The sequence below is a fragment of the Vitis riparia genome, chromosome 7 (assembly GCF_004353265.1).
Source record: "Vitis riparia cultivar Riparia Gloire de Montpellier isolate 1030 chromosome 7, EGFV_Vit.rip_1.0, whole genome shotgun sequence".
Classification (NCBI taxonomy): Eukaryota; Viridiplantae; Streptophyta; class Magnoliopsida; order Vitales; family Vitaceae; genus Vitis; species Vitis riparia.
The window spans coordinates 14,046,990-14,072,347 of record NC_048437.1 but is presented as its reverse complement, the minus strand read 5'-3'; the positions used below and the strand labels follow the sequence as shown (position 1 = coordinate 14,072,347).

Genomic DNA, 25,358 nt, shown 5'->3' with positions numbered 1-25,358 from the left:
AGGGCCACCTATGTTGGTCAACAAAGGAATCTTTCCTTGTGAAATGCAACCCCCCATTCATTACTTATTGGCACCAATTTTCTTTGCAAGCCCCATAAAACAATGCACATGGGAAAATGCCAAAAAATGGGCCACCCATGTTGGTTAACAAAGGAATCTTTCCTTGTGAAATGACCACCCTCATTCATTAACTTTTGACCCATTGGTGAACAAATGATTCTCGTTACATCTCATAAAAGGATTAACAACTAATTCTAAATAAATTTTTTTATACAAATAAATAATTAATATAATTTAGATTTATTTTTTTTGGCCTCAGCCAATATATTTGGAGCTACTTAGATAACTAAAAAAAATTAGTGATATGATTTAATTTTTGTTAAGAAAAAAGAAGCTTACTTTACCTTTTCAAACAAATACTCGATTAAAAAAATCATCAAATAATTAATATGTATTTTAAAATAATAAATATAACAATAATATTTTTAATATATGGCTTTAATTTTTTTTAAAATAGAAATTTGAATTTATGTTACCATTTCCAAATAAATAAAATTTTGAATCCACTTTGAGTATCAAATTAGATTTTAAATTTCAACTTGAAGTGTACAAGAATGATCTCCTATGGTATTACTACTTGGGATTTTGGCCAAGCTTTTTTGACTCAATGGGTGAATACCAAGGTGCTATAATATTAGAAAAACCCAAATTAAAGCTCAATTATCTATAATGTAATATATATTTGAGTCACTAAAATTTGACATATGTTTATTATTTGCACTTTAGTTGTTATACCAATTGGGAAAAAAAATTTAAAGAAAAGACAAGTTAAAGGGAAAAAAAATGTATAAAATAACACTGAAAATTGCAAAAGCAAAAGTGCTGGTTGTTGAATACCAAATAGAAGAAAAATAAAAATAAAATGTAAAAGAGTGAAGGAAAGCTTCAAGAATGGGCTTAATGATTGAGGTAGGGTCTTGGCTCACGTGAACCCCACCTTAAATCAAGGGTAAATGGATACAGCTAATGAGAAATAATTGAGAATGGGAAAAGGCATATTCTCATGTGAATGAATGCCAAGGCAAAAGACAAGAGTGTGAAAGCAAAAGGAAAAAGGTTGTTTTGTTAGACTTTAGAGTGCCCACCTTCCTTCCTAGAAATTTCTTGGTTCCTTCCTCAACTTCTAATTTTATGATTCCTTTTGATTAGAATCCGTCTTTTTTTTCCAGCTTAAATACTTTACCTCCGCAACACCTTTCACATAGGCAAGATTCAATTGAAGACTGTCTTATAGTTTTGACATACACGTAGCTTGGTTGGCAATGGCTTCCACAAGGGCTCAAATGGCGTTTGATTCTTCTCCTTCCAACCTTGGTTGGACTCATGACGTGTTCTTGAGTTTTAGAGGGGAAGACACCCGTTACAATTTCACTGATCACTTACATAATGCTTTGGTTGGAAAATGCATTAGAACTTTCAGAGATGACCAACTTACGAGAGGAGAAAAAATTGCGCCAGAGCTTCTAAATGCTATTGAAAAATCAAGATCTTCCATTGTTGTTTTCTCAAAGACTTATGCTGATTCAACGTGGTGCCTAGACGAGCTTGCAAAGATCATAGAGTGCAGACGGGAATATAGTCACATAGTATTGCCAATTTTCTATCATGTGGATCCATCGGATGTACGTAAACAAATAGGGAGCTTTGGAAAAGCATTCACCGAGTATGAAAAAACTTTGAAGAACAAGGTACAAAGTTGGAGGGAGGCCTTGACTGAAGCAGGCAATCTTTCTGGATGGCATGTAAAAGAGGGGTAATTTTAATATCTTCTTTTTAGCTTTTATTTATGAATTATGAGTAGCTTTCATTTATAAGTGCTTAAATTTGAGTCTCATAATTATAAATTATTGCACTTGTCATGGGTTTGATTCAGCTACTACTTAAGGATGCTTTGTTTGCAAAACTTTTAAATTCCCCTAAATCTAAATTTAGGATGTTTTAAAGAATTGTTGCTAATATTCAATTTGGAAAATAAAATATCAATAAATCTAAGGGTTAGTTGATTAAAAGGGTCTTTAAAACCCCAATTTTTGGCCTCATATGGACGAAAATACCCTCATTATTTTCTTGTAAAAATAATCATCTCTTTTAAAATCTATATGTAAATACTTGAAATGGTAAATAACATTTATATTAAAAATGAGTTACTTTTCAAGAAAAAACATGGGAAGAGCTAGATTCACAGTTTGGGAATTATTTCATTCATTTTAATCAAATATTTCTAAATCTAAATAGCTTACATACCAATTATATTTTTCTTAAATAGAATAAATTAGTTGATTATTTAGAATACTTGATGCACGATTAATAATCTCGTGACACACATGCCTCATACTTGAATATTTCTCGAATTGTAGTAAAATAATAATAATAATAATAATAATAATAATAATTTGTAAGTTTATAATTGTAAAGAAGTCCATATGATTCCAAATATAAATATTTCACCAACAAATCGAAAAAGAAATTATCAAAAGTATATGGTTTAGGTTTAACCATGAGTTCTTCTTCTTGCTCTATGTTTGTTTTTTCTTTTTCTATTTTTTTTTTTATGCTTCTTAGTATTTCATAATTTGATAAATAGGCATTCCTATACAAGATTTGAAATAAAATATAACACAACTTTTTAGAAATTAATTTAGAAGTAAAATCAATTTCTATAAAGTTAAACAAATTGTTGGATCTATATTAATTACGTAATTAATATCCACTTTAGATTATTGAAAAACTTTGGGGTTTTCATAATTCTATCCAAAATAGTTCCATCAAATATGTTAAATATCCAATTTAAAGAATTAAATGTAAAATCAAACATCTTACATAAACATAATCAATTTATAATACAACATATTAATAACAAACAAATAAACAATTAAGGTCCAAAATAGTAAAGAGTTTGATAAATTTGGCAATGGAAACCTTGAATATTATTAAGGTCGAAAAAAGAATAATAAATATCCTAAAATTAAGGGAAACCGATATTATTTCCTAAAACTAAGATAATAAAATATTGTTAATATTTGATTGCTCTTAATTTATGAAAATATGGTTAGATTCCTATCTTGATTCTATATATTTGTTTAATTATTTTCATTTTGTCATCCTTGATTCTATGCATTCTATCTTTATTCCCATTTTGCCATTCTTGATTCTTAGCATATGCTTAATTATTTTCATCCTATCATTTTTAAGTCTATGCATCTAATAGTTGGATTTTTATTTTGCAATAATTAAATTGTAGAAGTTATGAAACTCAACCGTGTGGTCAGTGGTGGAGTTAGAAGTTCATATGAGGACAGAGCTATATTTAAATTACAAAATTTTAAATGAATAAATATTAACTTATTTTTATATTTAAATTATAAAATTTTAAATTAAATCAATGGTAACATATTTTCATATTTTAAAAGGTTTGTATATATAACTTTTTAATGATAGGGTTAACTAAAATCATATAATATAACTAAATGTTATAACAAAATGTTAACGAAATCTAATTTACTAAATTATAGGCATGATTAGATAAAAATTCAAATACACAAAATATTTAAAAAAAATTATTAAATTTTTAATTTTTTACAAAAGTAATTTTTATTAGAGAATTAATTTGATAAATAAAAAGTATAAGTTTCAATAATCTTTATAGTTGAAACAAAATATTAAAAAAGATTTTCAAACAAATGTTTTATGTAAATTTTTTTGGAAGCTCTTTCAAATAAAATATATTTTATAAAGATTGTATTTAAAATATAAGTGAATTAAAAGAAATTTAGGGTAATTTTAATAGAAAGTTAACTAAGTAGAAGCATATATAGTTCAAGTTTTGATTTTTCTTTTTCATTGTCATGCATACATGATACTAAAAAAGAAGTGCTTAAATATGTAAATGAAATTTTAGTTGTTATCAAGATACCAAAAATCATCAAATTTCCTTGATATTTCTTATCATTTATTGTTAATCTCACCATGTGTTCTTCTCTAACTCACTTCATAATTACTAGGTATGAATCAGAGCATATCAAGAAAATTACTACCACCATCGCCAATAGAATATTGAATTGTGAACTCTTGTTTGTTGAGGATAATTTAGTTGGAATGGATTCCCATTTTAAAAAAATAAGTTTGAGATTAAGTATGGAGTCAAATGATGTTCGCATGGTTGGGATATGTGGACTTGGTGGAATAGGTAAAACAACCATTGCAGCATACATATATAATCAAATTTCTTGGGGATTTGAATGTAGTAGCTTCCTTGAAAATGTAAAAAAAGTTTACAAAAATAAAGGTCTACTTGGTTTACAAAATCAACTTCTTAATGATATCCTAAAAGGAGCAAATCAAAAGATAAGAAATATTCACCGAGGAGCCCATGTGATAAAAAATAGTCTTTCCCTTCAAAAGGCTCTTATTGTTTTTGATGATGTTGATGATATGGACCAATTAGAATTTTTAGTTGGAAATCATGCTTGGTATGGTAAAGGAAGTAGAATCATCATCACAACTAGAGATAAACAATGCCTAACTATGCTTAATGTGGATTACCTATATGAGGTTGAAGGACTAGAATCCAATGAGGCACTTGAGCTCTTTAGTCGATATGCCTTTCGATCAAATCTTCCAAAAGAGGGTTTTGAAAATCTCTTAGATCAAGTGATACATTATTGTGAAGGTCTTCCATTAGCTTTGAAGGTTTTGGGTTCTCTTTTATGTGGCAAGACAATACGTCAATGGGAAAGTGCATTGCACAAATTGGAAAAAGAACCTGAAGTGAAAATTCAAAATGCACTTAAAATAAGCTTTGATGGATTAGACAGTACACAAAAGAGGATACTCCTTGACATTGCTTGTTTTTTTCAAGGTGAAGATAAAGACTTTGCTTCAAAAATATGGGACGGTTATGAGTTGTATGGCGAAATAAATATAGGAGTTCTATTGGAGAGATGTCTTATAACTATCTCAAAGAATAGGCTACATATGCATGGTTTGATTGAGAAAATGTGCAAGAAAATTGTTCAAGAACAACATGACAAAAAGCCTAGCAAATGGAGCAGATTATGGAATCCGGATGATATCTATTGTGCATTTGTAAGTGGAGAGGTAAGAATCAACAATTTAAATTCAATAGCTTACTTAAGTTCTTTTAGGAGATAAAAGATTTAATAATATTTTTTTCTTAAAAAGTTAGGATTTTTACTATTTGTTTTCCCTGATTCTTTAGTCTTGTTTTCCAGGGGATGGAAAATGTTGAAACCATTTCTCTAGACTTGTCTAGATCAGAAGAAAAATGGTTCAGTACAAAAATATTTGCCCAGATGAAGAAAATGTTTGCCAAGATGAAGAAACTTAGATTGCTCAAAGTCTATTATAGTCTTGGCGATGAGCATAAAATGTCTCTTCCTAAAGACTTTGAATTTCCTCCTAATTTAAACTATCTTCATTGGGAAGGTTTAGTGTCTTTGCCTTCAAAATTTCATGGAGAGAAGCTTGTTGCAATCAACTTGAAGTCTAGCAACATAGAAGAACTTTTGAAAGGGGAGAAGGTATAATCATTATTTAATTTCTTTTTTTTTTTATGCTAATTTTCAAGTTCATGGAAGGTTTTTATTTAAAAAAAATTTCTTTTGCTATAGTGTTTTCCAGAATTGAAGTTCATTGATCTAAGTAACTCACAATGGCTCATCAAAATACCGAAATTCTCAAGGATGCCAAACTTGGAGAAACTTAATCTTGAAGGTTGTGTAAGCTTCAGCAAACTTCATTCATCTATTGGCACATTTTCTGAGATGAAATTTTTGACAGAGCTTAATTTTAGTGAGAGTGGAATTAGAGAACTCCCAAGCAGCATTGGGTCCTTGATATCTCTTGAAACTCTTAATCTCTCAAAGTGTTCAAAGTTTGAGAAATTCCCTGATATTCTCTTTGTGAATATGAGACATTTAAAGAGACTTGAGTTATCTGATAGTGGTATTAAAGAACTCCCAACCAGCATTCTACAGTTGGAATCCCTGGAATTCTGCTATCTCGATGGTTGTTCAAATCTAGAGATTTTTCCGGAGATCATGGAGGATATGGAACATTCAAAAGGCCTTTCTTTACGTAAAAAACGTCTGGGAATGTTGAACTTGGGCAATTGTAAGAACCTTGAGACTATTCCAAACATCATTGGTAATTTGACGTGTTTTCGTCAACTATTTGTTTTTAACTGTCCAAAGCTCCACAAATTGCCCGACAGTCTGAGAAGCATGCAGTTAAAACAACTAGATGTAAGTGGTTGCAATCTGATGGCAGGAGCAATCCCCGATGATTTATGGTGCTTGTTCTCATTAGAAGTGTTAGATGTGAGTGGAAACAATATTGATTGCATACCTGGTGGCATCATTCGTCTTTCTCGGTTGCGTGTCCTTTTCATGTATGACTGCTTGATGCTTAAAGAAATTCCAGAGCTTCCATCAAGTCTAAGACGGATAGGCGCACATGGTTGTCCACTCCTGGAAACTTTATCAAGTGATGCAAAGCATCCACTCTGGTCCTCTCTTCACAACTGCTTAAAATCACACATTCAGGTATGAATTTTACATATGGCACTTATTTTATTTTATTTTTTAATGAAGGCATGAAATTTACATGCTATTTTTATACAGGAAGTACCACCATGTACAACATACGGGAAGTGCCACCATGTACAAGTTGTCATTCCAGGAAGTAGAGGAATACCAGAGTGGATAAGTCATAAGAGTATGGGACATGAAATAACAATAGATCTCCCAAAGAATTGGTATGAAGATAGCAACTTCTTGGGATTTGCTTTATTCCGTCATCTTGTTCCATTTGATTATGACGATTACGTTCATGCTGGCAATGGTACTCTTCGATTGTTGATATCCGATGGTGATCAATTTGGACACGTGGAGACGATACAGTTTATTCCGAGTTGTATAGACACATTAATTGCAGATCCAGCATTGATGGCGGTCTATTTCCCTCAGATTGCCATTTCAAGTAAGTATCGATCCAATAGGTGGAACAAGTTTAAGGCTGGCTTTTCGGCCCTTGCGTATCTTGCCAAGTCACTTTTCAAAGTGAAAAGTTGTGGGATCCATCTCATATATGACCATGGCCAAGATCACCCTCAACAGAGCCTTCAACTATTCAATGTCAAAAGAAGCCATGATGATACAGAGGATCACCCACATGTCTAGTTTCCAGCTCCCTCCGCCAAGGTACATCTTTTCTCTTTTTCATTTGCTTAAAGGTTAAAATATTTATTAGAATTAGTGAAAAAGAAGTATCCAGACAACTTCTAATATTCATTTACTTAAGGTTAAATGACCTCTTTTTTCTTTTCTTTTTTTCCTTTTCAAGCTTTGATTTTAACTATTTATTCATAACTATACCAAAATAAAAAACTTCCTTTTTAAAAAATATGCGAGTATTTATTCTGCCTTATCTTTAAAATAAATTATTGAATTTAGAACCAGAAACCATATTTAAATTTTAAAAGTTAAAAGTATCAAACTTAGGTAAGTATAGATACTAAATGGATTTTATAAAATATTTATTTATTTTATTTTTAAATTTATTTAATGCTTATAAATTAATTTTATTTAAACCCTAATATATATTATAAAAATAAATTCTTAAAAGTGGTCTTTTTGTATTTTATAGTTGATATTTTAGTAAATACTTTTTGAGGTGGGATATCTTCCATTTGATTTTGAGATTTATTAAATGTTTAGATTTTAAAATTTCATTGAGTAGTTATTAATTTATAAATAGCTACATAATTATTTAAATTATATTCTATATAATTTCTTTTATAAAATTTAATTTATTTAAATATTTTATATTTTATTAAATAATTCTTTTAGGGGTGGTTGTTTTATAACTAAAGTTAAGCAACTAAGTTAATTAAAAATTTAAATATATATATATATATATATATATATAAAAGTATTTTAAAAATAATATTTTTATATATTTAAAATTTTAGATTCATGTTAACATAGTTTGATAAGAGATTAACAAGCTAGAACCATGTTAACGGATTATTCTTCAACTTAACTCATTTATTAATGAGATTAAAGATTAAACGAATTGTATTGTGAGAAAAAAAAAGTTATATTTATATCAAATCATTTTGATATGATTATTAAATGAGTTACATTTGAGTTGAACAAATTTTAATATTCTTATGCTATATTTGGTTCCTAGAAAATTTGAAGGAAAATGCAAAGAAAAAAAACAAAAAAAAAAAAGTAAAAGGAAAGAAAAAGTGAAGAAAAAAAAAGATTAAAAGTTGATAAATTATTTCTAACTAATTTAAAGATTAAATAATTTTAAAATACATATGTTTTTAATTAGTTTTAATTATATTTGATTTTCTTTTATATTTTTTATAGTACAGTCAAATATGTGAAAATCATTTTATTTCTTTAATATTTTTTGGGAATAAACATAACCTTAAAATAATTAAATGCTACGAACAACCCTACAACAAATTTCATGTTTTACTACCATAAAGTTTATGGGAAAAAGAAGATTTTTGTAACAAATTTTATTTTTATTGTAAAAAAAATACATTTTTTTTAGAGATGAAATTTATATTTATGGCAAAATATTATATTTAACAATATCCAGGCAAAAAAAAAATTATAAGATTTTGATATGAATTTTGTCTTGAATTACATCATAATATAAGTTAAGCCTAATTGGAATTAATTTAATATTAATTTCACACTAAATAATTAAAGAAAAAAAAAAGGGGGTCTTAAGCAAAAAGGGGGTCACACCATATTATAATTTAATATACATATATATTTTTTGAATTTTTTTTTTTCCAAATTAGAGTCAACTTCCAAATATTGATGGGAAATTCTATATGAAATTTTGTTTAAGAACAATAAAATTAAAATAAATTTTAGTTCTAAAATCATTCTGTTAGTTTTGATTTTTTTTTTTTTTTTTCACATTATTGAAATGATTTTTCTGTTTCAGGCTTTCAGCGAAGCGTTCCTCTCTCTCCCATCAACTTTGGTTTCGGTCTCTCTTCTCATCGTTGACGAATCACAAACCTCACCGGCGCAATGGGCAATGAAATATTCCTGTTGCCGAAAACGCTGATCGGTCGGAGATTAAAGCCCTAGATCAACCAGAATCTCACTGAAGAACCCTACAGAAAAAAGAGCATCCTTGAGACTTCGAAAACAAGTTCGAGAAGACATTTTGTTAGTTTTTTTACCTTTATTTTGTTCAATTTCCTGTGATAATCTGCCTCTGCCACTGATTTTCAGTGTGAAATTTACGTTTTCTAGGTTTAGATGTTCTTCCTTAGCTTGATTGAGCACACGCTGCAATTGCGGCCTCATCTTCTGGACCTTCCCCTCAATGAAGCCGTCAAAAGAGAGTTTGAAAGTCTCTTCTTAGACAAGGTCTGGAGATTGAGCATTATCTTTGCGTTTTTCATTTGTTATTGAGATTTCGAAGCATTTAAGGGACTGAGAAGAATGTCTTGTGACGATATGAGGTGTACTGATGGTGGTTTTGTCTGGTGCTTCTGTACTTAATCTAAAATTTCGTCTTCACACATTATCTATCTTGTTCTTTGATGCAAGTGTATTTCTGACAGAGTCTAATTATTATTTTTCCTTTTTATTGATGTTTGGTTTCACTCCTTAAACGGAAATGGAATGACTGTGGTTTCTTTCCTGGACTGCAGCCAAAATTGATGATTTTGAGCAGATTCGCCCACAAGAACTGAATGAACAAAATAGAGAAGCCTTAGTTGCTGAGAATAATCTGGTACTCAATCATCATGTTTCATCTTTTCTTTCCTTTTCTTAACTTTTATATGTCACTTCAGTTGGTAATTTTCATTCTGGTGGAACCCTGATAAACCATTGATAATACCAAAAAGTATAATTGAAATCCTGGGAAACTATGAATTAGTTTTTAATGGTGGCAACAGAGGAGAGACAATGGGGAATTTTGTAGACTACATCTAGGTTTCAGGCATGAACTGCAGTTCTATGGGCTTGGTTCTACTTGTCCTGTACTGGAGTGAAGTTTCTATTTTTTTTTCCAATTACTGGATCAAATAGGACTTAAATAAGTGAAATTCAGGTGTGATAATGGAAGCAATATAGTTATTTAGTCTTTTCTTTCTTTCACTTCTGGGTCCCTGACAATGATATTCATTGATGCAAAAAATGAAGATCCTTCCAGTCAATGATATGGATCTTGCATTGCACAGTCTTGTCAACAAATATGACAAAATGTCTTTCTATTCTTGTGTTCAATATAATCTGGAAGAGACACATGTAAGTAGTCCATATTATGTCTTCAAATTTCTGTGGCAATATCGCAGACAGTTTAGGTTGGTTTTTAGTTATACCACATCTATATGGTATTGAATTTGTTTGAATATAAAAATTGTAAGTATATTTAGATGATTTTGAGTTGTTTGTGGATTTATCTGATGTATGTAGATACTATGCTTGTGTTCATGGTTGGTTTTTCTATTTGGACAGAGTAAAATTGCTCATGATTCAAGATTTAATTCTTAAAGTTGGAGAGTGCTTGGAGGCAAGAAGCTTATTCTTATTCTCTTCTTTCCTTTTTTAATTATTGTAAGGGTTCAATATTTCCTAGAGTTGTCTAATTGTCTCCTAGGTGACTTCTTTCCCTTTCTGTAGGCATTATTAAGTATATATATAAGCAGTGATTTTAAATCTAAAACTTAATTATACTATTTGCCTTTTGAGTAGTTAGGATTAAGACTTCTTGAGTAAAATAGGAATCTCTCTACTGTACTCTTTCTTCCCCACTCTTCCTTCCCCTTTAGGACATTGCTTTGCAGAAGTAGCATTTGTTATCTCACTGACACTTGGTGTGAACCTGCTGCCTGCATAGCTTGCCTATATAGGCAATATATAGAGTGATTTATCACAACAGGATTTATCACAACAGGTAGTTTCGTTTTATAGTGATTTCAAACACAATATATTTCTGAATTTTATTTTACCTGCTTCCTATTCCCGTTTACTCTTCCTTATGAGGTATACACCATTTGTATCAACTTAAAACATGGCCTTCCATTGATATACAATAGTTTGGTTCATTGCAGTTGGTCCATTGATATAAAGTGTACCACCTTGCTGTAAGTCCAGGCAACCATCAAAATTTTTAGCCATGTAAATGAAAATTTTGTATATGATGGATAATTGCATCCTTACACCTTATTGTTTCAGTTCATTTATAACATAAAACTCGGGTATGGTCAATGAACTCACTTCATGAATTTTTGGTAATGCCCAAGCTCAAGCTTGAGTTTTAAGTCAATTATATAGAGACTGAAAAAGAACACTACTGCTTAAACCTTAAATTTGAGCTAGGAAAAGCGTGAGCTTTAATTTTTGTTACATTGTAGACACTCCTAAAACTTGGTATTCTATTTCCAATGAAAAGAGACAAAAAGAGCACTACCATGCTGGAGCTTACTTTTTCTTAATAACTGGACTCACACATAAGCTGCTTTTTTCGTCCTAAATTCTGTATATTTAATTATCATGCAACAAGGCCAGAAATTACAAAGTAATTCCAACCATGGTTGTTTTTCCTTATTCATCTTCTCACATTTTCATTTTCGACCCAAAATAGCTAGAGATATTATTTTCTTTGATTGCTTTCTCTTATATCGGGTTCCAAATGGTATGAAAAAACTTCTAGGCTTGCAAATACTTCTCTAAAATCTAATTTATAGTACTATTGCTGACTTGCTTTTGAACTATTCTTTCCCCTTCATTTTCCAATACTATATATTCTCTCTCTCTCTCTCTCTCTCTCTTTTTTTTTTTTTTTCCTTTTTGATAAGAACAAAACAACTCCTTCACAATATGAGCCAACTGATGTTCCATTTTCTTTCAAAAATGGTTCCCTTAACAGCCATGCAAATTTTCTGCATAAAATAGACCATTTTCTTCAATATTGATTAGAAAGGTGAACTCCGGTGAAGTTTACATGTAAGATGTGATCATATTATGAACTAATTCTCTTTTATCTTTATTTGCTATCTTCTTATTGGCCTTCACTTTTAACTTCCGTTTATCTTTTTTTTTTCTTCTGGATTACAACCCCAAAAATCTGCCAACCTGCCTACAAAAGAAAAGAATTGTTTAGTGGAGCACATTGTGTGAAGTTCTATATTTGCAAATAAGTTTACTTCTTGTTCTTGTTCTGACTAGGTAAAAAGGGAAAAAGAAAAACAATTACTGAGGCAGTTTTTTGTGGAGATTCTGGACAAGTGCCTCACTCTAGAATGATTGATTTGCTTCCTAGCTTCTTGCAAAATTGCATTTCCTCTTTTGAAGTTGATGGTAGTTTATATCCTGCAACCTTTTATAGTTAAGGGCGAAGAACTATAATTGTTAGTAATAAAAAGATAACATGCAGAAACAGGAAAATCAGCTCAAACTAGCCCTACTAGCTCAAATCCCAGTCCTTAGCCCATTAACTCATATGATAGGCTTACATAATGTATCTACCTGCTACCTCAGATCTCAATGTTTGCTATACTAATGGGGCGCTTGTACTTAGACAAATGGAGTTGCTACTGTAGAAGCATGGTGGCTCAGGCTGGTCTCAGAAACAACCCATCTCAGGATCAATTACCAAAGAGGAGGAAGAAGCAGTGGAGACCCTGTACACATTGGTAGGAATGTTCCCCAACAGTGATAAGACGGCAATAAGGGTGAATTGGTTGGCGAATCATCAGAATCAAAGCATTCAACTTTGCCAGAGGCAAGGGAGAGCCCTGCACCTGCATTAGGTCTCTTCTTGATTTGCTATTGATTGCCTTGTTGAGGCTCTTCTTTTGTCTTTATTTGCTTTTTTTAATTTTTTGGGTTCTGGTTTGTTAAGATTTAATAGTTTATCTGATTCTGCAGTTTCATACTACCAAAGACATACTGTCAAAGATAGTACAAAAATGGTATACATCTTTTCCTTGAACGGATTTTCCCATTTCATAATTTTTTTGGTCATTGCTTAGAATGCAGAACATAGCTCTTGCATCTACTTCTGCATATTAATATTCTCATCATGCCTTAATCTTTGATTTTTGGTTGGAAGATCTGGTATTATGGCCAGGCTTGTCATCAACAGGGTTGCTTGGGACAGCAATTCATGGCCCTTCCTTGCAGTAATTTGCTTCCCTTCTCTTTGCTTCTCTCTCTCTCTCTCTCTCTCTCTCTCTCTCTCTCTCTCTCTCATCCTTCATTCATATTCGTGTTTCAGTTCTTCTTCTAAAACTCAAGCTTGGCTAGATAATGCTACTGGCACTACATGACCTAGTTCATTTGGAAATGGTGTCTCAACCGAAAAGGTAACCACCACTTGCTACTCTAGCTGATGCTTAAAAGTTCTGCAATATGAGCATTCATTCCCTTACAAGTTTTTATATATAATTTTTTTAAGCATTTGATTGAGTTTATGTTGTGTTATTGAGTATACAGGTTTCTAGAGTTACAGTGCATAAAAAGCAATCATGGAAAAGATGTGCAGCTCATATGTTCACATAAGTCGTCTTATTTGGGATTTAAAAAATTCAGAGAGAAAGGAAAGGATTTCAATGCAGCGTAACCAATTGAGAACAGATGAAGAATCAAAGGAAGTAGTTTCTCTGGCAGGCAACAATCCCAGTGGCCTGAGAAATGGATTGAATGGAGTTGTTTCTGCTAACAGCATTGGTGGTTCAGCCATGGAGAAGAATTCAATTGAAGCTAGAAAAGGTATTTTTCTACAGCAGGGGCTCCATCAAGATTAGCAGCGGCCTCCTGCATCTGGGACCTACACTTCTCTTTGTCTAAGTACAGTAGCAACTCCATTTGACTAATGCTGGTGAGTAGTTCCATCTAAAATGTGTATATTTGGCTCCCAAATTTATAATTCTGTAGCATATCCAATGAAAATTAACCATCAGAATCAACAAGTCACTTGGTTGATTTTCTTATCAGCATGAACAGTTCTCTTTCGCTTAGGTTCCAATAGTGAGCCATGGAAGATTGAGAAAAGAAATCAAATTTACTGAGATGTTTCCTCTCAATTTGCAGGTTCTCCTGGAAATAATCTTATTCTAGTTGATCCCTGCCCTTATGAAAGGAACAATAGTAATGTGGATGCTCAATTGGATTTGATATTGTTTGGTTGTGTTTCAAGATAGAATTGATTGTATAAGGATAGGTGAATGAGACATGTTCTAACTTCAATGTTTAGTTGATGTTTTTGACAAGTGAATACTTGACCAATACAAAAGGTGTATACTGTTTAGAAAGTTGATGTTGAGTAAAAATTTGTTTCTATCAACCATTTCATTTGAAATGTTACTATTAAATTATTAAAAATGATATTTAAAATTGAAACAAGGGAGATGAATTAAAGGTTAAACATGTGATATGCATAAGATTTTTTTATTTAATTTTTTTTTTTGTAATAAAATATATTTCATCAAAAAAATTATATTTCATGGTAAAAGAGTGATCTTTCATCATGAATTTTTTTATGGCAAAAAAGTGACATTTTATTATGATTATTTTTATGAAAAATAATATATCAACAAAATTTTATTTAGTGAAAGTGGCATGTTGCCATAAATTTATTTTATAGTGAAAAATAACATGTTGTCACAAATTTATTTTGTGATGAAAAGTGACATTGTCATAAATTTTATTTTGTGGAAAAATTATTTTTTTTATTACAAAATTAAATTTTAAAAATAATTGCTCAGAGACTTATTGCAACAAACTCATCATAAATAATTTTTTGTAACAAGAAATCTTCTACCCAAAAATATTCTTTTTTAATCAAAAATTAATTTATAAAAAAAGCTCATAATTATTGTAGTGCAAAAATATTGTAGTCAAGTAATTTGAATAGGTTTTTTTTTTTTTTTTTTTTTTTTTTTTGGCTTTTATTTTAATATTGTTGTTTTTAATTATCCCAAAATCTTATGGAATTTGGAGATCCTTGATCATTAGGCCTATCTAAAATTAAACTCTTTTTTTTTTTCATTTTTTTCTTTTATAAATATCTTAGTACCTATCCAAGGCTTTATATTTAAAATGAATTATTGAATTTAGAATCTAGATCCTTATGTTAAAAATTGTATTTTATTTTTGCTTTGTTGCTAGGATCTAGAGCCTAGGAAAAAATTCATGCACCTAATTTGATTTTAGGATAGCGAACAAAGTGATCTAGGATTTCTACATTTATTCTAAATTTTATTATATAAAAACTTTTCCCAAATGATAATAAAAACCCTTACTCATAGAGACTTTGTTTTTTATTTAAGGTTAAATTAGCGACCACGTAGTACCATTAATGAATTATTTTTATTAAAATTACTTCTTTTTTTTATTAAATTCACTTTTGTTTTTCTTTTTTGACTTCCTAACCCTATACAAATTAGATGAACAATAAGAATTTCTTTTCTTTTCTACATCTAATCTAGAAAATATTTTATTATTGAGAACAAGAATAGATTCCTTAGAGAAATTAGATTTTTTACTTTGTAGAAAGTAAAAACAATTAATAGTGAAATTTCTACGTTTATCTTTTTACTTTTTTTTTTCTCCTTATATCTCTCTAGGGTTTTTCTCTTTTCTATCTCTTCATCTTTTTCTCTATATCTCCCTTCTCCATAATCTTCTTCAGATTTGTTAATTATTTTTATTTTTCTTTTTAAAAACTAAAACTCCTTGAATGTGGTTTAAATTTTATAACTTCTTTTTTTATATTTTTTATTTAAAATATCGTCATCATTATAGGCATCCCTCCAATTAGGAGGTAGTGCACAACAATCTCGATATTACACATCCCTTCAATTAGGAGGTAATGTACTACAATCTCAAATAGATTGTATAAGTCTATAAACCAATTATGAACAAATCATCTACTTACAAAGAAATTACAACTTGGATATTCTATACAACTTCTAAAAAACCTAAGTCATGTATAATGCAAGAGATATCAGTCTTGAATGGAATAGACAAAAGAGAACTAAAACAATCCATTTATTGTTACACCATGTCATGCTTTTAAGGATTCTATCCCAATATTTACATGGGTGTTAAATATGGTTCTAATTTTAGTTAAGTATTAAAAGTTGGATACTATTATGCATATGAGGCAAGTCAATTTGCAGGAGTGGGGACTTTAGCACTTAAATTGCATTAATTTCCAAAGATACAATATTGCTCCATGTCAAGGCTATGACTTGCCTAGATGGGGTATTAAATATGTTTTTAATTTTAATTGAGTATTAAAATTTAGGCACCACTATGCATCAAAGGCAAGTCAATTCATATGAGTGGGGACTTTAGCATTCAAATCACATTATGTGCCAAAAATACAATCCTGCTCCACATCAAGGCTATGACAGCCATAAACATTAGATATGATTCCCATTTTAATTAGGTGTTAAAATTTGGATCATTGAGCATCAAAGCTAAACCAATTTGCATGAGTAAAGCTTTAACCCTTAAGTCGCATTAAGTGCTGAAAATACAACACCGCTTCATGTCAAGACTATGACTTGTCTACATGGGTGTTAAATATGGTTCCAATTTTTAATGACGTGTCAAAAGTTGGACACTCTTGTGCATCAAAACCAAGTTAATTTGTATAGGTGAAGACTTAAACACTGAATTATAGAATGCAATTCAACAAAAGTTAAGGACTTCTTGCGAAAGTTTAAATTCAATCTTTTACGTTATTGCCCTTGGAATATTTTTAGCGTCTATATTATATAATCTTGTTTATTCATCTTTACAAAATTTGGATTTAATTAATGCATTTTCCAAAAAAGTTCCTATTAGAATTTTTTGGGATAAAATAATAAATAAGGCATATAATTGGTCATATAATTATGGTTACATGGATGCTTTTTATGAAACATCCTTAATATATATATATATATATATATATAGAGAGAGAGAGAGAGAGAGAGAGAGAGAGGTGATGTTCAAATAAAAAAACTTTTCTTGTAACACAAGGTCTTCTTTGACACTAAATGAAAAGAGAGGAAGATAACAAAACAGTCTTAGAAAAAAGTGGAAGAGAGACTCTAAAACAAGAAAAATTCCTACCAAAATATTTCTTTGGAAAAAAAAAATCAAAGAAAGAAGGTCAAAGGCCCAAAAGGCTAACTTCAAGTCTTAGACAAACGCATGTACGTGTTGTGTCTTGACATTAGGACATTTGTAGACATAAAAAAATTGTTGGATTAATTGATTATCAAAATTGTGACTATTTAGCTCAACAAAATTTGATATTGACAAGTGATGAGTTATACACATCAAACACATGACATGCATGCAATTAAAAAAGTGACACGTTGTGAAATTTGGAAGGTTACAAAATCAAGTCTTGAAAAATAAAATAATTAAAGTCAAAAGGGAATTAGAAACTAGTTGGTAAATTTCCCAAATTAAGAAAACAAATCTTTCAATTAAAGTCAAAAGAGAATTAAAAATAAATATTATATAACAAATTTCTTAAATAAAGAAGATAAGTTACAAAAATCAAAGTTCTAAATTCTTTGAATTAAGCAATTAAATATTAGGGATTTCAAATTTAATTCCTTAATTTCACTTATAAATAATAGTGATTTTCTTTAATAGAGAGAATGAAAAAAGAACTTCATAGGGGAAAGAGGTTTCGTAGGACGAAAAAAAACACTTCACAAGACATCCCTACAAGTCCAAGAGAAAAGTTATTTAGGAACAAGTTGTGTTAGACCCTTGATAGATCTTCAAGTTTAAGAAAATACTTCCATCATCATCTATTTGACTATGATCAAAATGATCAAATTAGAGAACAATATCCTTTTATAAAGAATATTAACACACAGATTATATTTTACAAGTATTTCAATACAAAAAAAAAATTAAACGGACATTTTTCTTGGAGTTTTGCTTATTTTGTAAGACTTTAAAAAATTGTGCGTACGAAAAACCTATTAATGAAATAAATTCATTATTCTCCATGTTTCAATTTTTTTCTCTTGTGGTTTTATTTCTTCCTTTATTTTACAACATTATTAATTTTAATTTTTTTTTTCTTTCACTTTTTTTTTTAAAATTTTTAACCTCGAATTTGTTTTTCCAATAAACCAACACACCAAAAAATTTCCATCAAAATTTTTAAAAGCCAAATATAAGAAAAGTAAAATACTATGTATTAAAGATTGTACTTGACCAATTTAACTTTAGAACCAAGGATAAAATTTCAATTTTGATGGATATATTGGTAACTTAATTTTACGTACGTATCGGGATTTATCATGAAATATCGATGGTATTTTGACATATAAATATTGGTGAAGTAAAAAATTAATCAAAATTCATAAAAATGTTAAAAAAAACTCTAAAAAATAATATAAGAAGTAATAATATTGATATATGAAGAAATTGATATATAAATAATATAATTTATGATATTTTATAATAATAGGTAATATTTGAAAATGCATGTAATAGTAAAATAATAATTAATAGAATTTGAAAATAAATTTAATACTAAAATGATCATTTATAATATACGTATAATTATTAAATTTGTATTTAATTTATGATTTATGTGCTTTCAATAATAAATTAAATGGAAGTTGAAAATTAATAATTAAAATCAATATATTTATTAAAACTTTATTTTAATATTTTATTTAATATATATATATATATATATATATATAATTTAGGTGTAAGCATAAAATATATAAAATGTAAGCCTCATATTAATATGTAAGGCATGTTTACCACAGTAGTACATGGTTTAACATGATATAAATGTTTTTACCATTTCAAATATTTTCATGTAAATTTTATAAAAATAAGGATATTTTTATCAAATTGAGATTTAAAAAAAAAAAAAAGACATTAAATTAAATTTTAAAAAAAAAGAAAAAGTGGAAACACAAAAATTTCCAAATATATCTTCCCAGATTATTTTTGTAACCTTGAGTAGAACGGGCGGATCCGATTCGGTTTTTGGGTCGGAATACCAATCAACCGGTATTACAAGTGAACCAAGTGGCCCGATCCGTTTTTCCTTTTTCTCTCTCTTTAGCAGTAGGTCCCACGCGTCATTCAGCACACCCACTTTTGTTCACTCAAAACTTCAAAGTGGTGGGGCCCATTTTGAGATTTTTAATAAAAAAAAAACTCACTCACATACAAGGATAAAAATATCGGTAATTACGGATATATTAGTAGTTCGATTTTAATGATATATCGGATGTATCAACGGATATTTTGACATAAAATATCGATTGACCTAAAATTGATCAAAACTTATGAAAATATAAAACAAAACTCTTATAAATGAAATTAAAAGTATAATGAATATTTTAAAGTTGTTTTGTTAAAGTAATTAATATATATATATATATATATATATATATATATACATTGATTATTAAATTACATCAAATATTATTCAATAATAATATTGTGATATTTGATTATAATATGTTTAATTTTAAAATATATTTAATATTAAAATTATGATGTATTTAATTTTATTGTATTAAATGATAATAAATGTATAATTTTTTAATATTTAATTAATATATTAATGATATTAAAAACTTTTTGCTTAAATGAAATTTTTTTATTTACTTATGAAATAATTATAATTAATTCGTAGTTTAAAGGATTGTTTTAATATTTTGTGTGTAGGAACACTTTTAATATATATATATATACGGGGGCATTTTGAGCAACAGCAGCCCATTTTTAGCTGCTTTGCCTGTTGACCGCCGATATTTCTATTGCAAATATCGTATCTATATATGAAGGTAATAAAACATAAATAAAATCAATAATAATTTATTTCAATTTTTTGAGATATGATATATCTTTCAAACAACTAAATATTATAAATTTTCTCTTCATAACTATTCATTATAATTTCATGATAATATTAAAGATAAAATAACATAATATTTTAAAATTTTAAATTATTTATATATAATTTTAATTTTTATAATTATTTTTAATTTTAATAATATATAAATTATACATGTATAATATTCCACCATTGAACTACAACAATATTAGAACCATTTTATTTTACATCTATTTTTTGTTTCTAATTTTCAACACCCAATTTCAATTACTTTTTATGAAAAGCTTACAAAAAAAAAAAGTACGTTTGATAGTAATTTTATGAAATATTTTTAATTTTAAAAAATAAATTAACTTTGGTCTTTGATAAAATTTAAAAAACACTTTTAAAAATCTAAAAAATTATTTCTAGTATTAAAAAATCACTTATAGTATTTTTTTTTAGAGAAACATTTGATAGATAATTTTCCTAAAAACACTCTCACATAATACACTTTCACTAAAAATATTTTGATAGAAATAATGTCAAACACTTTAAATATAGGGGAGTCTGTTTGGTAATGATTCTATGAAGTGTTTCTAATTTTTTTTATGCTTAAAAGATAAAAAATTTTAAGTGTTAAAAAAACTATAAACACTTCTTAGAATCGCTGTCAAACATACTCTTAAATCATTCTCACTTTGTAAAATTAACCATTCACCTTTTTTCAACTTAAAAATATTCCCATTTTATACAAAAATAAATTCACTTTTTTCTTACAAAAGTAACCATTTCTTTTAAAACACATATGTAAATAATAAAAATATTGAAGGGTATTTATGTAAAAAATGGGTTATTCTTCAAGTTTAAAAGTGGGAGAGATTAGTTTTTATAAATTTAGTATCTTTTCATCATTTTAATCAATTAATCCTTAAATATATTTAGAAATTAACTCTATGTTTCATTGACAGTGCCATAGTAAAATCATTTGAGCCTATTTGAAATTTGCGTGTTTTCAAATTATTTAATCTTTTTATCAAATAGCTCAAAATAAATTAATTGAATTTAAAATGGTATATAAGAATAATTTATTAATTCTAAATTTATTTATTTATTATTTTTCTTTACTTTTCTTTTCTTATACTTTTCTTCTCAATTTTCTTTCCATTGTATTTTTTCTCAAATATTCTCATAACCAAACATAGCCTATGATTAAGTTAAAATTCTTATTGATTAATTAACTAAAATGGGTTTCTTAGGATTCAGTTAATTTTATCACTAGTTATATACCTAAATTGGAATTTTTTTTCTACGAGAAATGACATATGGGCAATTGTGTATCATTTTAGTGCATTTTCCACTACTAGAAATAATTTTGATTTCCTAGTTTTTAAAAAATAGCCTCTAATTTGAAATCGATTTACGTCTAGAAGTTTCTACTCCTAGCCTCGTACTATGCATATCTCCAGTGCCTCATGGGATTTTTGATAAATTTATGGTAAATTAAAAAAATTATGTGTAAAAATTGGTAGTTTCAAAAATACCGACACTTTGTGTTACATAAGTTTTATCAAAAGCATCATATCACAACTAATCTTAAAATTGTGTTTTAAAGACACGATTTCAATGGATCATTATGAAGTCGTGTTTTCAAGACATGACTTTAGTATATTATTCTTAAAATGATGTTTTGAAAACAAGATTTTAGTACATTATCATGAAATTCTATGTATAGGATATGACTTCATTTCATTTTATTTCATTTATTTTTTTCCTACTTTTTCCTTTGATATATTATTATGTAAATTATTTTTTCATGTTTTTAAATTTTTAATTTTTTATAATTATTTTATATACATGAAATGTTAAAAATAGCATGAAGGTTGCAATTCATTTGTTTATAGAGATTTATTTTGGAAGAATATGAACAAAGAAAAAGCAACCGAAAATAAATAAATATAAAAATTTTAAAAATAAATAAACTTAATTATTTACATAAATTCATTGTCTTGATCCATTTGTAATTTTATACAAATTTAAATAATTAAATAAAAATTTGAAAAGAAATGCAAAAATTAAAAAATATATAAATTTCATATTTCATGTATTATTATTATAATTATTATTTATTTTGACCAAGTCTTCAATTTTTTTATAGTGAAATTGTGTCTTGAAGATAGCACTTTAATAAAAAAAAAATACTAAAATTATGTCTTTAAGTTACGATTTCAGCGAAATGACGACTTTAGGAAAACTCACTAAAATTTATGTGGTGCCGGACACAAAGTGTCATGAAATATTTTTTAAATTGCGATATTTTAAAAAAATATTTTAAAATTATGGTTTTTTTTTTTAAAAAAAAAAAAGCACTGAAAGGAGGACGAAAACAAAGAAAAGTTACAAAAACTCTCTACTAGTAAAACTTAAGGTAGTCTAGTTCCCCTAGTTTGCCATCTTCCACTCGAATATTGAACCAAAACTTCTCCAAATTCAATGAAATGTCCCGTGTCACCAACCAGAAACCTGCCATCAATCGACTCTCATCCATCTCAAAGTCAAGGGCCAAGTCTTCTCTTTAATATTATCTCTTTTATTTGTATTCTTATTTTCTTCATTTATTTCATGTTGTGCTTATTTTTCTAGGGCTTAGGTTTTATGGATCTTTGATTCATTCAAAAGTGTGTGATTCTGTGCCTTTTGGTTTGGTTGTTTTGGTTCTTTTAATTGTTTATGAAGTTTAGGGTTTATGATTTTTTTTTCGCTCAGTTTTCTTTTGCTGAAATGAGTTTTTAAAAAAATGGATGAACAATAAGAGAGGAGGGGAATGTTAGTTTGTTGTGGATCCAAAGCCATTTGAAGTAGAGGTTTAGTGGGATGATAGGGGACTTTTCTAATTCAGTTCCAGACTTGTCCTTACTGAAGCGGTGGGCGTTGAGGTCATTGGAATCTGAGAGGTAATGTGAAGCTTTCACTTATGGGGGGGTGCCCTATTTCTCATGGATTTCGTTGAGGCTATGGATATAGAGAATGCACTCTCCTTAGGCCCAAAGACTTTTGAAAATAAGTTATTGTAGTTGGATAGATGGGCCCCAGAGGCCAGATGCTATTGAAGTGGGGTGCATGCAAAGGACGTTTAGTTCAGTATTGTGGGGCTGCCCTTATATTGATGGTGTTCAGGTGAGGGGGGAAGTTCCCTCATGGTTGTCTTAGGTAGGGACTGGGAAATAATGGGCAGTTGGGCAGGGACGAAGAGGAGAGGGAATCACAGGCTGACTCCAGAGTGGGAGTCCTAGGCTCTTAGCTTTAGATGAGAAAGTTGACAAAGGGATGTATCATCTATGGATTGGGAAAAAAGAGGTGGAGGGTTAATCTTTGGTGGCTGTTGATCTTTTTGAAGAGGAAGATTTGGTCACGGTAGGAGGGGACGTTTTCGGTTGAAAATTTCGGTTGGAGAAGAAAAGGTGGGTTAATTTGGCTCTTTTAGGACTTAAGGCGAGGAGTGAGCAGCAGGAGGTGGGCTAGGGGCGTTCGGAGTTGGGTTTGAAGGAGCGGGCCTTGGGGTTAATTTGGAGGCCATGGTATAAGAAAGAAAAAAGTTTTTTCAAAGTTTGAAAGAGCATTAAAAATGTTAGAGTACACGGTGAATTATTTAAGGGTAACAAGCAGTAGGAAAGAGGGTGGCAGAGGATGTTGGTGTTAGCGTGAGCTGTCTAATTAGATAAATTAGAGAAATCTGTTTTAATGTAAATCCCATACTTCAAGGGCCATCCACAATTTTAGCCACAAACCGTATATAGGCTAGAATAGGTTCCTAAAATTCCTCTATTATGTATTTATATATGATTGTATTCAACTTTAAAGAAAAGATATGAGAAATAGAAAAATACTTCCAAATTGACATGGTATCAAAGCAAGTCCCTAGGATCTTTGCTCAAACCACCATGTGACTAGAAAAACCCAGACCTAATAGAATCCATGGCAGAATCCAGAGACCTAACATAACCTCTCATTCCCCAGACCAACTCCATCCTTAACGATCTGACAACAAAAATGATGAAAGTCTTTACTAGAGCCCAGACCTCCCCTCAACCTCTGCTTGCCGATTCTTCAACTGCTTCGATCGGTATCAAGTTGGAAGATCCAACTATGCCTTATGGTCCCAGGTTGTCAAGATGTATATCTTTGGCAAGGACAAGTTGGGATATATCAATGGAGATTCCCCTCAACCTCCAGAAACTGATCCTTCATTCAGGAGATGGCGAACTGAAAACGCCATTGTCAAAGGATGGTTGATCAATTCGATGGACCCTTCCTTGATTGCCAACTTTATCCGCTTCCCAACTGCAAAATAGGTTTGGGATTCTGTTGCTACAACATATTTTGATGGGACAGATACGTCTCAAGTCTATGATCTCCGACGTCGTGTTACTCGTATGAAGCAGGCAGGTGGATCCATTGAAAAATACTACAACGATCTTCAAGGGTTGTGGCGAGAAATTGATTTTCGTTGTCCTAATCCGATGGAGTGTGCTATTGACATACAGAAATACAACTCGATTCTACAGGAAGATCGGGTTTATACTTTCCTTCATGGATTAGATGACAGACTGGATAAAACTCAAAGTGATGTGCTCCAATTAAAACCATTCCCTACTATAGAACATGCCTACTCTTTTGTTCGTATTGAAGATGTCAAGTAGACTGTGATGATCTCAGGTGTAGATACCACTCTTGGAGTAGTTATGGCATCCAAAGGGATCAAGGGAAGTCACTACCAAACGCCACTGAAACCAGCGGCTCTTTCTCTGAGCAACGGAAAATCCAACTCATCATCCAAAACCAAAACACCATTTGATGGCATGAAGTGTACACATTGTGGCAACTCCAAACATACTCGTGACACCTGCTTCAAACTACATGGGTATCCAGATTGATGGAACGACTTTCAAGCATGAAAAAAAAGTGAAACCTCTGCTAATGATGACCACGCTGGGAGAGCTGTTGTGGTTACTTGTGATCCTTTATTATCCCTCATCCCTCAAGTAGAATCTCCACATGATCCAAGTACTTCTGGTAAGGCACTTCATATCTCTACTCACAATGATGACGATGATTGGATTCTCGACTCTGGAGTTGCAGACCACATGACATTTGATTCAAATGATTTTTCTAATGCAACTCAGCCGAGATGGATTTGTGTTACAAATGCCAATGGGGTCACTTATCCGGTTACAGGGGCTAGAACAATGACTTTATCTCCTTCCCTTTCATTATCTAATACATTACTTGTACCTTCTCTTTCAAATAGATTGATGTCTGTGAGTCAAGTTACTACAAATCTTAATTATGTTGTAGTGATGTATTCTACCTTTTGCCTTCTTCAAGATATTCTCACCAAGGAGATAATTGGGCGTGGTACT

At 29.8% G+C, this 25,358-nt stretch overlaps 1 protein-coding gene across 6 annotated transcripts; it reads left to right on the top strand.

Annotated features, from left to right (window-relative positions):
- Nucleotides 1-1,140: 1,140 nt before the first annotated feature.
- Nucleotides 1,141-14,068, top strand: LOC117918811 (disease resistance protein RUN1-like). Of its 6 annotated transcripts, none has more exons than XM_034835713.1 (13): nucleotides 1,141-1,813; nucleotides 4,062-5,157; nucleotides 5,292-5,600; nucleotides 5,691-6,623; nucleotides 6,702-7,280; nucleotides 9,055-9,284; nucleotides 9,372-9,488; nucleotides 9,776-9,858; nucleotides 12,652-12,883; nucleotides 13,002-13,045; nucleotides 13,186-13,255; nucleotides 13,351-13,438; nucleotides 13,569-14,068. In XM_034835713.1, exons 1-5 carry the CDS (start codon nucleotides 1,323-1,325, stop codon nucleotides 7,257-7,259), a joined length of 3,387 nt encoding a protein of 1,128 aa, XP_034691604.1. In that variant the 5' UTR covers nucleotides 1,141-1,322; the 3' UTR covers nucleotides 7,260-7,280; nucleotides 9,055-9,284; nucleotides 9,372-9,488; nucleotides 9,776-9,858; nucleotides 12,652-12,883; nucleotides 13,002-13,045; nucleotides 13,186-13,255; nucleotides 13,351-13,438; nucleotides 13,569-14,068. The 6 variants fall into 6 exon arrangements, with proteins under 6 accessions (XP_034691604.1, XP_034691605.1, XP_034691606.1 ...); XM_034835714.1 differs by having other exon boundaries at nucleotides 12,612-12,883; XM_034835718.1 differs by having other exon boundaries at nucleotides 1,715-1,813; nucleotides 4,918-5,157.
- Nucleotides 14,069-25,358: the final 11,290 nt, after the last annotated feature.

Coding starts and splice junctions, on each gene's coding strand:
- LOC117918811 (XM_034835715.1), top strand. CDS start 1,323: ATGGCTTCCACAAGGGCTCAAATGGCGTTTGATTCTTCTCCTTCCAAC. Junction 1,814..4,061: donor GGATGGCATGTAAAAGAGGG/GTAATTTTAATA, acceptor CATAATTACTAG/GTATGAATCAGAGCATATCA. Junction 6,624..6,701: donor GCTTAAAATCACACATTCAG/GTATGAATTTTA, acceptor ATTTTTATACAG/GAAGTACCACCATGTACAAC.